At 52.9% G+C, this 13,304-nt stretch overlaps 2 protein-coding genes across 2 annotated transcripts; both read left to right on the plus strand.

Annotated features, from left to right (window-relative positions):
• Nucleotides 1-638: 638 nt before the first annotated feature.
• On the plus strand, nucleotides 639-7,196 carry NCLIV_060240 (hypothetical protein; the record flags this gene model as incomplete). Its single annotated transcript, XM_003885578.1, has 9 exons — nucleotides 639-850; nucleotides 1,492-1,551; nucleotides 2,687-3,053; nucleotides 3,636-3,872; nucleotides 4,125-4,393; nucleotides 4,685-4,739; nucleotides 5,539-5,832; nucleotides 6,513-6,622; nucleotides 7,145-7,196. The coding sequence occupies 9 exons, from the start codon at nucleotides 639-641 to the stop codon at nucleotides 7,194-7,196; spliced, it is 1,656 nt and encodes a 551-aa protein (XP_003885627.1).
• Nucleotides 7,197-10,071: 2,875 nt separating this feature from the next.
• Nucleotides 10,072-11,462, plus strand: NCLIV_060250 (hypothetical protein; the record flags this gene model as incomplete). The annotated part of the gene is made up of 3 exons (XM_003885579.1): nucleotides 10,072-10,193; nucleotides 10,623-10,703; nucleotides 11,438-11,462. Coding segments are annotated over 3 exons (228 nt in total), but the record flags the coding sequence as incomplete, so codon positions are not given.
• Nucleotides 11,463-13,304: the final 1,842 nt, after the last annotated feature.

The following is a 13,304-nucleotide window of genomic DNA, read 5'->3' on the forward strand; positions in this document are numbered from 1 at the left end:
GTGCTGCCTTTTACTTCAGACAAGCAGAGATACCAGATGCGTCGGCCGAACTTATCACCTTGAGCATTAGTTGCTTTTAGGGCTGTACGGTGGACAGCAGGTGGACGGTGGTTGTTGCACTCGCTACGCCTTTTTGGATGAGTGCCGGTATCGCGGCGCCGAGGGGTGGCGCATTGCAAATCTAGTGAGCAGAACACAGAAGCTGCAAAGGTAGGAACTTTCTAGTTAAAAAGCAGATTCGCATTCTGCATCAGTTTTACTGCTAGTCCTGGGGCACTGGCTCTAGCGGCTTGATAGCCTTCACCGTGGAAAACCAGTGACTCAACTGTGCGGGAGCTCAGATCTTGTGTCTCCTACCGCCTGTTATCAAATACCACCGGAATGCCTCGATTTAGAAGGAACATTGCTTTGTTTCTCAATATGTTGGCCAACTGGGCAAGAAGTATACAAATATGCGTTTTCCTGGGGAAAACCAGAGAGCCGTTTCTTTGAAACCGTGGACTCCTGATCTGCCCAGGGACCCTGCATTTGAATTGTGTGGCGAGACGGCCGGCGCCGACCTGTAGTCTTATCAGGGAACTCGGGACGGGAGCGAATCAGGCAGGGAAATGGTTCTTGCACTGTCTCTTGTGGTTTCTATGGTTGCCGGTTTTTTCAAAGTTGTTCAAAACTTCGACAAGGACAGGAAGCAGATCCTGCTGGAGACTTGTTTTCGTGGCGGTTCTATCAGCTGCGCCGGCGAGATTCACAGCCGTGTTGCCTTGGAGGGTCTAAAGGGGAGCAGCGTCGATAGGACAACCGCTATCAGTCTCGTGGTGGGTATGCCTGCGGACGGAGACCTGCTCCCCATGTGTGTAAACAAGCGGATTCCCCAATGAAAAGCAAACGAAAATTTGCGAATGTCGTTTCCAATAGTAGGACGAGGTGTTTAGAGTGCTTGTCTCTTTCTCCGGATGCCGCCCCACTGGCGCTGTCACCCCCCGGTGGGTCTCGCGCGTGAGCAGGCCCCCGGCCGACGTGTAAGGCGCCAAGATTCGTGACGGTCTTCATCATTTTGAGCTCTTGAATTTCCCTTGCCGCTGGCCGAAACATCCCACAGATATTCCAGGTGTCTACTTGGTAACACTTGTGAAATCACGAGAGCAACCGGAAAATTACGACGCGACGGATTCAGCCGGTGTGCTGACCGGGAAGAAGCGTTTTGGTGTGCATCGGGCCAACTCACAAGATTTTCCCGTACGGAGGAGGTATTCTAGAACACTTCTTCCTCGCTGTTGGACGCCGATACAGCAGTTTGTTCGGTGTTCTTACGTCTGGGCACCTGTTTTCTGTGTCACTGGGGGTCGGAGCTTTGAAGTGTCCCTGCGGACAGCGCGGATCCATGGTTTTTCGAGGTCTTTGGGCATCGCAAGTGAGGCGTGTCTCTCACTTTGTTTACCTGCGATCCACTGTTATCTGTTTGTGCGATTGAACATGTGGATGTTTCATTAGGGACACATTCGCTACCGCGGGTGTGCTCAAATGCGCAGCGGGGTCGGTCTCTCTTGCCGCGTAGGGCCTGGGTGTCCGGGGTAACACACCAGAAGCTGAACAAATTTGTTCCCCCTGATTTTCTCTATAAGTTTCCAGTGTTTTAGGATGGTTAGTGGTGTGACAGTGGTGGCGAGTGTTGTTGGGCATTCTTGTGTACAGGCTGAACAACAGACCTCTCGTCGCGGGCAAACTGTCGATTTGAACGTGCGGTCGTGTCATTCTATGCGATCTCTTCATAAATTCTCGTCAACGCCTGCGAGCAGTGCATGGGCGCGTTTTGCGACTATGTGCCCGCGTGCTTCTTTCTGCACCGTCTCATGTTGTTTTCTTATTCAGTCAGGGAGAGGTCGCGGTGGAAGGCGTTTCTCTATAAAATCTCCACGAGCAGGCTAACATTCGGATAATCGTTTGAACCTTTTTGCGGCTGCTTCGGTGTCCATTCATTAGAGTCTTCTGCGATCCTGTCGAGGTGTTGAAGTGGTGGTGTGCGAGTATCGCCCTGTCCCGGTTTCCCGGCGTGGCGGTGTTTGACTTCCAGGAAAAGTTAGCTTGCTTTTCTGAACAAGTGACTGGCAGAGCGTTTTTTGTTTGTCTTGTTCTCCGACCCTTGCGCCACCACGATGTTGCCGCGTCGTTACAGGAGATCAAGCCTGGACGACAGCGGTTCGACTGCGGCAGACGACCAGTCGAAACGCCTTCGGCACTCCCTTCATCCGTCAGTCAAGAAGATAGTCGGCGCGGAGGACCACGAGATTGAGATATTGCCGAACTCTGACCAGACACCAAATGGACACTCCCCTTTTCGGTCGCTTCCGGCGCCTACACGACCTCTGCAGGGTATCGAGGAAGCACCTGTAGCAGCACATCGAGAATGCGGAGTTGAGGAATACGCTCCTCGTCCTTACGTTTCCAGAACTACCGGGTCATCAAGCGAAGCGGTGACTCCAGAAGGCATGGACGCATCTACGAGTTACCGGAAATGTGAAGGTGCACCGCCTTCACACAATGAAAACGATGCGCAAGCGCGGCGACGGACAGCTGTACCCCCAAGAGCAAACGAGGCACAGGGGAAGGATGCTAAAAATGAGGAGTTGATACGGCTTGCTCGACTGAAACCAAAAGTCGAAGGCGTGTGCTTTGATCGCTTTTTCAGGCGTTGGGTGGCAAAGAGAGCAGGACTGAAGAAGGTCTACTTCCCTGTCTATAAGTACGGCTTCGATCGAGCGTACGAACTTGCTGTAAGCACGCGGCGCGGTCTCGAAAATGATGCAGCAGCTGGAATTCGGGGGGTTGGTCCCCTGCGGCCACGGTCGCCTTGGGAACCTGGCTGCCCCGGCTCATCTGGTGTGTCGCTGGAGCACGCAGACTCCGCTCAACAGCCGTCTGTCACTGTTCCTCGCACGTGCACGCAAGCAGCCGTCGCGCAAGGAAAAATGAAAAGCGGACAGTTGGAGGATTCGGACGAAGGTGATTCGGACGGGGATCATCTGTCAGAAGGTGCTCAACTGCAAAAAACGCCGGTAAGGTGTACGTGGAAGGCGATCCGCTGGACCACAACTACAGGAGAGGGAAGTAGTAGCTCAGGAGGTGGATTCCCAGACAGTTCGAGTCCAAGCGGGTCGCGTTACGGAAACCGAAGGAAGCCCGTGAGTTTGCCTTACGGTGATAGCACCTCCCGCTCGGTAAGAACCGCAGAGCAGGATGGAAGGTCACAGTACAAACAAAAGCCCAGATCGGCTAAGCATGACTCCCTAGCCAACTTCCGCTTGAGTGTTGCAAACCATCGGCCTGCTGCCTTCTTTTCGCTCCATCCTGCTAGCGGTATCCGCCTCTCGGCCAACTCGGCTTGCTACATTTGCTTCTGTCCATCGTCTTTCGTGAATCCTAGAGCGGGTTATAATGGCTAGAGGACACCGCGCAGTGCTGCACGTGTACAGAATGCCTCCCGTATCCTGGTAGATGTCGAAACCATCGTGAGACAGGCAGGTCACGTAGACCCGAGAGCGAAGTTAAACTGGATTATCCTTAGAGTCTTCTGGGGTGGAAGCAGAAGTGCGGTGGCAGCACTGTGTGAAGTTTCCGTTTGGTTTTGTACCTTCCAGAGAACTAGCAGCGATGTAGCAGCTCAAGAGGTCGCGAAACAAGGGGCGGAGACGGCCTTCCACCACATCGAGTCTCCTTCGACTAGTTGTCCCAAGCACAAAGAGCAAGGGCTCTCAGCGCCTACGATGCTGTCCCTCGCTTCCTTCGCCCCGAGCCAAATCGACGTGGAGGCGGAACGGACAGCTGACGCGGCAAATGAACGAACACGTCTGCAGGGCGGCGAGGACCGGCCACGTGTAAGCTTTTCTGCCTCTTCGGTGGCATGGACTTCGGGCGGGGAACGCGCTCCATCGAAAACGCCACCGAGGCCACAGAGCAGTCACAGCCTTTCCGGAATTCGAGGGAAGAGGGGAGAAGAGGGGAGAGCAGCTATGTCGTTTCCCTCGGAAGGGCTCCCTCAGGAAAACAATCCAGTACAGGATGCGGCTCGGAACTCACTAGGCGAAAAGGAAATTGAAGCGGTGTCTGGGACTGTCTCCCATTTGCAGGCAACCACGTCCTCAAGTGGCGAAGGAAGCATCTACATGGGCGATTCGACCACAGCCAGCACGACAGGGAGTGAAGATAATAGTACTCTTAGAGCAGCAACGAGCTCCTGCCTGTTTTCCGAGAGTGGAGAGGGTTCTGCGTCCACCGCGAGGGCATTCATGGACGATGAAGCCATGCAGCAGGCACTAGCGACAGATTCTGCAGAGGCGTTGGCCAAGCTGCTGAGCGCTCTGCCTGCAGGCGTGCACTTTGACTTCTCGTCGAAACGGTAAGGTCTGGGTCCCGTCGCGGTTGCCCATGTTGCATGCACGACCGACCAGGCAAGACTGTAGTCATGAGCTCCGCCTTGTTGAGACACACAGCGAGTGATTTACTCTAGAAAACCGGCGTGATGAAGATGTGCAAGGATGTTTGCGATGGCGTGCATTTAGCAGTACACGTGTCAGAGGGAAAACAACTGTGTTGACTCCCGTTTGGATGATATACTTTGTGCGATGCTGAAGTTCGTGGCACCACGTTGACTTCCTGATTCACTGACGTTGTTGCGTGTTTGCTGCAGGTGGTTTGCCGTCTACAGTCCGCGTGAGAGCCCAGAGGCAAACCAGCATGATCATGTGCGTCCGAACGAGCGAGTTCGGGTTTTTGATCCTGTCCAATATGGAGGTTCGATGCTGAAGGCGTTCCATGCATGCCGCAACTTCCGCGGCTCCGTAGCAGTCGACGCGTCCGCTACAGACTTGGGACATCAGCTGGCGCGGGAACGGCAAAAGCCAGAGGAGTGCCAAGACACTTTCGTGTCTAGTGGTCGGAGAGCTCATGGACTTTCTACCGTGAAAACAGAAAGCCCCTCTCCAACGGCAGACCTACCGCGGAGGCAGGCTTCGAACACTCCATCGGGGACCTCCCTTGGACGGGTGCCCCCCCCACAAAAGAGCGCAGGCACTCTAGGGAGTGAGCCTGATGGGAGTGGCAGCCCCCAAGTGCCGTCAAACGGGCATGCTACAAACGCTGCGGAAAATGAAGCAAACCTCCCCGACGCTGAGGTAATTTGACATCAACGACAGGAAATGCGTGTGAGGCACTCGACACGTCACGTGAGTTGTGCGTTGGTGTGTGGAGTCCAGTTGTGGCGTTTCCTTACTTTGCAGAGGCCTTCACTTCTCGCGTTCCGAGTACTAACTTTGTACCGGTACATCAGAATGCGTCGGAGGCTTTGAAACTTGGAGAGCAGGCCCCGTAGAGCCTTCCCCAGGTGACCGTTACCCTCGCCGAATGTGTAGTCCGGTTCGATGGGACAGGCACTCTTTCTGAGCCTGTTACATCTTTATGTGTGGGCATGTGTGTGAAAATGTCAAACGATGCGGCTCACTTCGTCACCTATGTAGAGATCCATGAGTTTCTGTGTGCGTACAGATCCTTGAGCGCGCGCAGTTGATACTGGGAACCGAGAAACAGATCAGCTTTTCTCTTTCACATCGGGCGTGGATTGTGAACGTGGAGTCGAATAGGCGCTACGTCCCCATTTGTTACGATGGCCTGGAGGCTGCTTTCGATCGTGCAATTCGCTGTCGGCGGACACTTCGATTGGAGTCTTCGTACGGAGGAGCCGGTCGAAAGACAGCACCCGGTCGTGAGAGCCCGGCTTCTGCTCCCGGAGGCGTGCCCGCAAGGCCAGATGAAGCCGTCCAACGGACAGACAGCGTACCTGTAAGTGGCAAAGTCGTCGCCGAATATTCACATGCTCTGTACTGCTTGTTGACGTGGCCAAAGCGTTAGACGATGTGAGAGTGCAACGGTGTCGTACTTCGTTCACCTTGATTTTCCTTGCCGTGAAGCCATTGCTCTGACAACGGCATCCATGAGGCATACACAAATGACCCTGAACTATGTTCCCCTTCGGCGCTTGCTACCTTTAGAGGAAAAGCGAGGGAACGCAGTAGCCGTTGGAGCAGGAGCAGTTCCTCGTGTTTAATATGACTGAGGCCGAGGCCCTGTTCCAACAAGACGAGGTCGAATGGATCCAGGGGACAATTTGATTCGCCTGTGCCACAAGAGATGCCAGTACCACTCATATGTTCGTTGTGGCACTGTTGTGTTCCAGTTTGGAAGCGAGACCCACGCGCGAAGTACAGCTCCGGCCCATCCGCGGCGGTCACAGCGTCAAGGAGGATCCCCCGTGAACGTTCATTCTATCCCGTATGGGGGCCGACAGCTACAGTTGTCGAAGTTTGAAGATTTCGCAGCTCGCAGAGGATCAGAAAGGAGCATTTCACGGAGGAAAATAGAGCCCTCAACGACCGAGAGCGGGCCGCCCGGCCAACACGGCTTTCGTGTCGATGAGAAAGGCAAGCATATTAGCCACGCATCGTTCTCTGAACCCGTTACAGTCAGATTCCAGCGAGAATCAACCGAGAGTGCAGGCATCGCAGGGTGCAATCAAAGAAAACACCAGAACGATGAACAGGGCGAGGAAGGCTCAATCCGGCTTGCTAGGCAGGTAAGGAAATTTCGTTGGCCGCGGTGTTTTGTGGTCCCCCAGTAGAGTGAGTCGGAAAATGGCGAAGGCTACACGTCCTCACTCACCAAGTAGAGTGAATTGTGGATGGCGTGGTGCAACTTCGAGAAAACGGTATGTATTTCAAGTACGATATATGTCTTGCACGACTCGGGAATACGATATGCCCCATGGTCAGTGGCGCTCGTTCGCTGGCAGGGTTGTGCTGTACGAAGCATCAGGTCAAGCACAGTAGTGTCGAATCGATTTCAGGCCAGAGTAGACTTGAATACTTTGCAATAAAGGCGCCACGCTCAAATTATTTATGTGTGGCGACGTTTCCGTCAGGAGGAACGAAACGAGGACGGCCCGTGGACAACAGCCAGCGCGGACGGAGAAGTTTCCCCTCCATCGTATCGTGTTCTTCGCCAGCAATCGCGAGAACTGGCAGCTCGATGCCTCCTAGTAATCTTTGGCAACCTGACTGACGTATGCATTCCCGCCATGTTCGCGTTTTTTCCACAGGATCGACGCAGACGTGTTCGGGCTGTACGGCAGCACCGCGATGTACTTCTAAGTGGGAAGCACACCAGAGTTCTTTTGCCCGCATATTTTCAGGTTTTCTGGCCATTGCTTGAGACGGGAACGTTGCCGCAACACTCTACTGCAGACTACATCCGGCGTTTGCTTAATGGTATGCATAACGTTGCAGCAATGCACAAAACCCTCTTCCCGGCATATCCTTTGCGTGGGGAGTTGGACAATAGAGAGGGTCCCTATGCATTCCTAGATGATAGATCAGCTGAGGACGACAGAGACTTTTTTAACATGGATTTCGAGGAGTGCTAGACAGAGCACTGCCACTGAAGCCAGAAGAAGAGAATTTCCGTGACGAAGTGTTACCAGCAATACACCTGGGGTGCATGTGCTCGTCTTGCGTGTGTCTTTTTCGAATGAAGCCCTCTAAACCAAAATGTTTTGGATGATTGCAACAATGCTTGGGCATGAGTTTTATGAATCCATGCTTCGTGGCCAGCTCAGGGTGAAACGGCAGCTTCGGTGATCGTGATGCAAGACGCCTCTCGCGGAATCTGGGCAGTAGCATGTCATAGCGCCCGGTCGATGATGCCAGGCAACGCAAATCACACGTGACAAGCGCAGCCCCGTTCCGTGGCCCAGAACTGTGGCGCCTTTCTTACTGCAAATTTTATGAGCAGTTAGCGGGTTCTCTCACTCGAAGATCGCGTGCGGCTGGCCGAGTCGCCACAGTAACCACTTTTACGCTGCTAGAAATGTAGAGGCATCTGATCATCATCAAATGTTCAGTAAATATCGAAGTACTCTCTCTGGATTTGCTTGCCGTCTGCCTTTCTGCATCGCGGTGCTGTTCCATGACTGGAAAGTCCAAACGTCCACCTGCTGAACACTGTAAGAAGGCGATGACCTTCTGAGCTAGGGTGTCATTCAACCCCCGCCACGCTTCCTGCCTCACTTCGGTCGTCAAACCACAGCGAAATAAATTCCTCACGCCACACGACGAACCAGTCTTACATCACACACTGTGTCAACATTCTGGGTTCTTGTTCTTCAAAAATTGGAAGTTCCTGGCTACTCGAGTCACATGTGTCACCTACATTTTTCAGTTGGCTTGTGCGCAACGCCCGAGCCGATGCAGACATGGAACTGGTGCTGTGACTGAAGCACACGAACAGCGCTTCAGTATACTGTGTCGTACAGTGCATGTGGGTGATGCCACTAGAGGCATTCGGTCTTAAGCTGGCGGTGCCGGGCAAAAACTGCATTTCTTTGGCGTCATCTACAGGGTCAGATTTTCTTCTGAGCGAACCTGCTTTTCCAGTGCGTCTCGTGCTTGTCAGGATTACCACTGTAGCGCTACGTGCAACTTACGCGTTGTCGTCGCCGGTTCGATCCAGTCTTAGGATGAGACTGTCCCGTTTCTCACGCGGAACCGCATGCACAGGTTGTGTGTGCTTTCACATATGCTCGACAACCTAACTACGCAACCGTGTTCGTCTGGTAATGTAGGCGTGAGCTTCGTAATAGCATATGCCGCTCGGTTCGCATGTCAGCGCACAGCTACGTTTGGCAGGGGGAACGAGCCGCTGGCTCACTGGTTGCTTGATACTGATGTGTCGCTTCTAGCGCCCTGTGTGTCTTCTATGCGATGTCCGTGATCATTAGTGGAGCTACAGTTTTTACTATGTCGCCGGTTGACATCGACCTCTGGCACATTGGTGGTGCGTTAATCTTGTCACGGCGTACGGCAGGGACGCCAACGTGGGGCATCCAGCTCGAACCTCTAGCTACAAGCCAGTTCTCTGGGTGTACAACAAGTTTTTGCATCGAGCAGCTCGTGTCACACGTGAGCATGTGCTTATCTCTCTCCGGTAATCGGTCGCCGGTGCTACTCTTACAGCCATTCTTGATGTGCCTTCGATTTCGTCTTTCTTCTTGCATGGATCCGCCGTAATATAGAAGTAAACTGAAGTTGCCGCCACTGTGTGCAACTGGATCTCCAACAAGAGGGGTCGCGCCTCACGAGGACCCTTGAGGGGGAGATAGAGACGCGCTGTTTCTCGCGACGCGTTGGGGCTATCGAGCGTCGCACACGTCACAAGTGCGTACAAGCTAATCACCAACGCGCAAGCGTGTCTATATGAAAAGCCACCACGTCCCGCGGAGGCGACCCCTCATTTGCTTCTCATCTCCCTACCTTATTAACAACAGGAGCGTGTTGCCGCGCCGCTTTTTGGATTCCGTTACCGTGCTCTTTCAGAGAGGGCCGAGCAGAGAGACGAATGCGTATTTGTTGCTCAAGTATTTGTTGCGTGCTGCAGCTTGTGTAGTAAACATACTACAAGATGATGCGGAGGACTCAGTGCTCTTCCGGTATCAGTATGTGGCTACCTAGCTCGCGTAGTCTCAGTACTATATTAATCTCCGTTGTAATTAGTGCTTCTTGCGTAGCGGGCGTCGCTCGTGGGGTGGAAACGTCTGTGGATCAAAATTCTCAACCGATACCCGTTGAGCATGGGCTGGAAACGCGTTGGCCAAATGGAGAGGTCACGAGCTCGGGGAGCAGCCTCGAAGAAGCCGAGGGCGCAAAAGAGATTCGGGCAGCTATCGGGAGGGCATTCGACGAGGCAGGCAGGACGCCTGATGGAGAAGATGGATCTCAGACAACAGAACAGGACCTCCGCAATTTAATATCAGAAAATGTCGCATTCCCAGTGACGGACCGTACAGGCGAGGAATCGCGGGGGCATTCGTCGGCTCCCCCAGGTGTGCCTTCTCGGAAGGCAAGCACCTGGAAGCTTGTTGGTGCCGTAGCTGCCGCGCTCGGCGTCATATTGGCCGCCTCCTATTGGCGAAACCGACGGCAAAAGGGTCAGGGGAGACCGGATGGAGTGGGGAAAACGGCAGACGAGCTCATGGGAGAGGCGCAGACCGATTATTCTCTCCAGTATCGCGGTGTACCGTACGTGCCAGCTTCGCTTCCTCCAGAGCTGCCGTCGTCATTGCAGTATGATTCCCTAACGCTGAGCGACTTCAGGTACCGTTACTGTTTCGACGTGCTAAGCACCTGTGATGCGTGTCAGTTTTCATGTGGGGAACCATTCAGTCAGCAGGGGATTATGCTACATGAGCACACTCATAAGTTAGCGCATGATACGTCAGAGGGTGAAACGCCTGCTATAGCGGGGTTCCAGTAGGCCGAAGCCCTATCCCATTACCACCTCTACTAGAGTAAGTCACCCACCAGGCAACTGTTGCTGTCACTTGTTGGTAAACGGCTGCGGCTCGAAACTGGCACCGGGCCCCTATATTATGGCAGCTCGCCCCTGTAGACAGTCTTGCATCTTTTTGTACCGGACTATGCTTATCAGGAACCGCTTGTGCAGAATGAGTGATTGCAACATGTAGCTAAGGTGGTTGTATTAAGAAACTGTGTGATCTTCCAAATGCACTGTGAATATGGCAGCCAACAACCACATGGCTTCGGCGGCTCTGCCGGTGAAAATTCCGGATTAAACACACCCCAAAATATCGATTTGGGCGACAGGTAAGTACATGATAACTTCTTGATGGAAAGCAACCAAACATAAAGAGAAAAGAAAAAACCAAGTTTTTTGTCAAAGCATTCGCCAATCACGGCATATCCTGAAGATCGTTCTAAGTTTTCACACGACGTTTACTTTCTTCCGGAACGGTTCAGCTTCGCGTGAGGTGGAAAGACACAGTGGAAGGAGAGGGAGTGTGTCATTAATGGGATAAAAGTTTTGATACCCTACCGACAAGCAATTGTATAGGGGGACCAAGCACACTCGCCCAGATTTTACCGCCGAGTCCACTAACTCGATGCTGGTCAGATATGGTCCATGACTGCCCGCGCGGAACAGCATACTCCGCGACCTACAGTCGCTTTCATGATCGCATTGAGTTGCCCAGTCACCCGGCAAGTCTTCCTATGTTTGTACTACTAACAGATGTCGTCCAAACTTGTGGTAAAATGCTAGAATAGCTTAATGATACACATGTATTCAGGCTAGTTCGCACGACAATATTGAAGAATTTCTGTGGTGGTTTGCTTGGCTCGGCATAAATATGTCGGGTTAACTGCAAAGAAGGGATCTTGAGTCTCGGTCGTCTCAAATCATAAAACACTTCATAGCGGCGTTCGTGCAGGGGGGTGACACGGACTTCCCGAACGTGTGAGCAGAGGGGAAGCGGTGACAACTGAGGAAGCGTCGTGGGGCACCTATACAGGTACAGCCTTCTTTTGTGCCCTCTGTTCAGGGAAGACGAACCTCAACCACTTAGACATGTTGCTGATGAGGCGGCTCAAGGACGGTAGAGGTTCGCCCTCCGATTTGCATGATGGTCCACTCTTCGGTATGGGAGGTTGCGTTAAGAGGCTTCACATACGAAGCACCGCGACGAAAAAAAGAACGACGAAACGCAGCGCGGTAGAGTGCAGCTATATTGCCGGCATTTGTTTCCGGACAGTGAGCAGGAACTGTGTCAGCGTCTTCAAAACAGCAAGGCAGATTCTGGTATGCTGTGGAGTTGACAGGACAATAACGAGAGAGCACTTCCTTCGTCTGTCGGGATTATATTTTGCGTGGCACTGGAAAGCGGAGTCCGACTACATTATATTCTCTTCGAGGGAAACGGGCCAGCCGATTTCATTGTCGTTTATTGCCCCATTGCAGTCTTCCAGTTTTCTCCAAAGCTCCGTCTGTACCTGTGCAACGGAGGCTGACGAACGCTGATCAACGTCCTGTGGTGGTTGCGCTTTGCTTTGTCGAGGAAACAACACAGTGCTTGCGGAGCACTGGTCTGACTATAGGGCCACGCACCATGGGCTGGCTGCTGGAGAAAGACTTGTGCTCATTGCAGGTTAAAAGGCTTCACAGCTGCGTTGGGCCCTAACTTTTGTACTTAACGTGGTTCGTCTGAAACTGTTTAATGCACTCTCGTGGCATCCCGCATACAGTGGTGCTCTCGCACCAGGTGGCGACATGCAACTGTGAAACGGGCCCGCTCATGAATCCGCACGGTCGGTAGCATAGTTTCGACAGTGCAAGTCCGATAAAAGGTGAACCGGTACAATTCATCTATGGTGACCTTCCACAGTTCCACGGAGACGAACTATCGACGCAACTGCATCCAGTTCGCTGAAATAGAGGAAAGACGACTGTATATTTGCCTCCGTCCGTGGCGTTTGATCAATCGACCTCGTAACTACCTATGAGAGGCGAACAGCAGTAACAGCAAAACACAGCATCGATTTCTTTTGAGTGGTGCAACCACATCGGGGAGCGTATCATGCCTCCCGCGGCGAGTCAGGGATCTTACCCCAGGAACCGTGGACGGCGGGGTCCTATGGGCATAGGCCACGCATTTTCGGTTTCCGCTTCTGTGCTAAACGCAACAAGTCAAGTCACTCGCGGGAGAAGAGGAGGGCTTCAGGTTTCTTCAACACATATCGGTAAGGACGGAAGAGTGACGACGCTAAAGGGACTCGAAGGTAATAAGGGATGAGTGAAGTCGAAGAAATTCGCGGGATCCTGATGAATCGGCCACCCGAAATGCTACCGCAGACACTGCCAGTTCCGTTTGACAATTCCTGCATAGCCTTCATGTCCGGTTGTCAAAATCAGTCCTACATTATAGACAAAGACTCCGAGAGCTGCCCCCCGTTCCAGAGCGTGCAAACGGGACTGGGCAAAACCGGTCACTGCCTTGTTGAGGGGGACAATATTACGAACTATTCCGGTGATTTCCTCCTCAACATATCTCTTCAACATCTCAGAGATCCCTGCCGTTGTGCACGTGAACACATAATGCTTCTGGGGTCCATGGGATCTTGAGGAAGCAAAGAAGCGGATTGCCAAGCACACCTGCCTGCAGTTGTTCCTGAGCCGAGGACAAATGACCCGATTGGGTTGCTTTATATGCCCCTATGACCAACTTAGATTGTCGCAACTCGGCAAGTGAGACAATCAAATCAGCAGTAGACACCGATATAAATAAAACAGCAACTGCGTTGGACAATAGCACTGGGCGGCAGAACCGGACTGGACGGCACACCAGCTGGGCCGCTCATGTTCCTAGACAACTTCCCAAGACGGCGCGTAGTATTTTCAAAACGTGGGGCAGC

This window comes from Neospora caninum, chromosome XI (genome assembly GCF_000208865.1).
Source record: "Neospora caninum Liverpool complete genome, chromosome XI".
Lineage (NCBI taxonomy): Eukaryota > Apicomplexa > Conoidasida > Eucoccidiorida > Sarcocystidae > Neospora > Neospora caninum.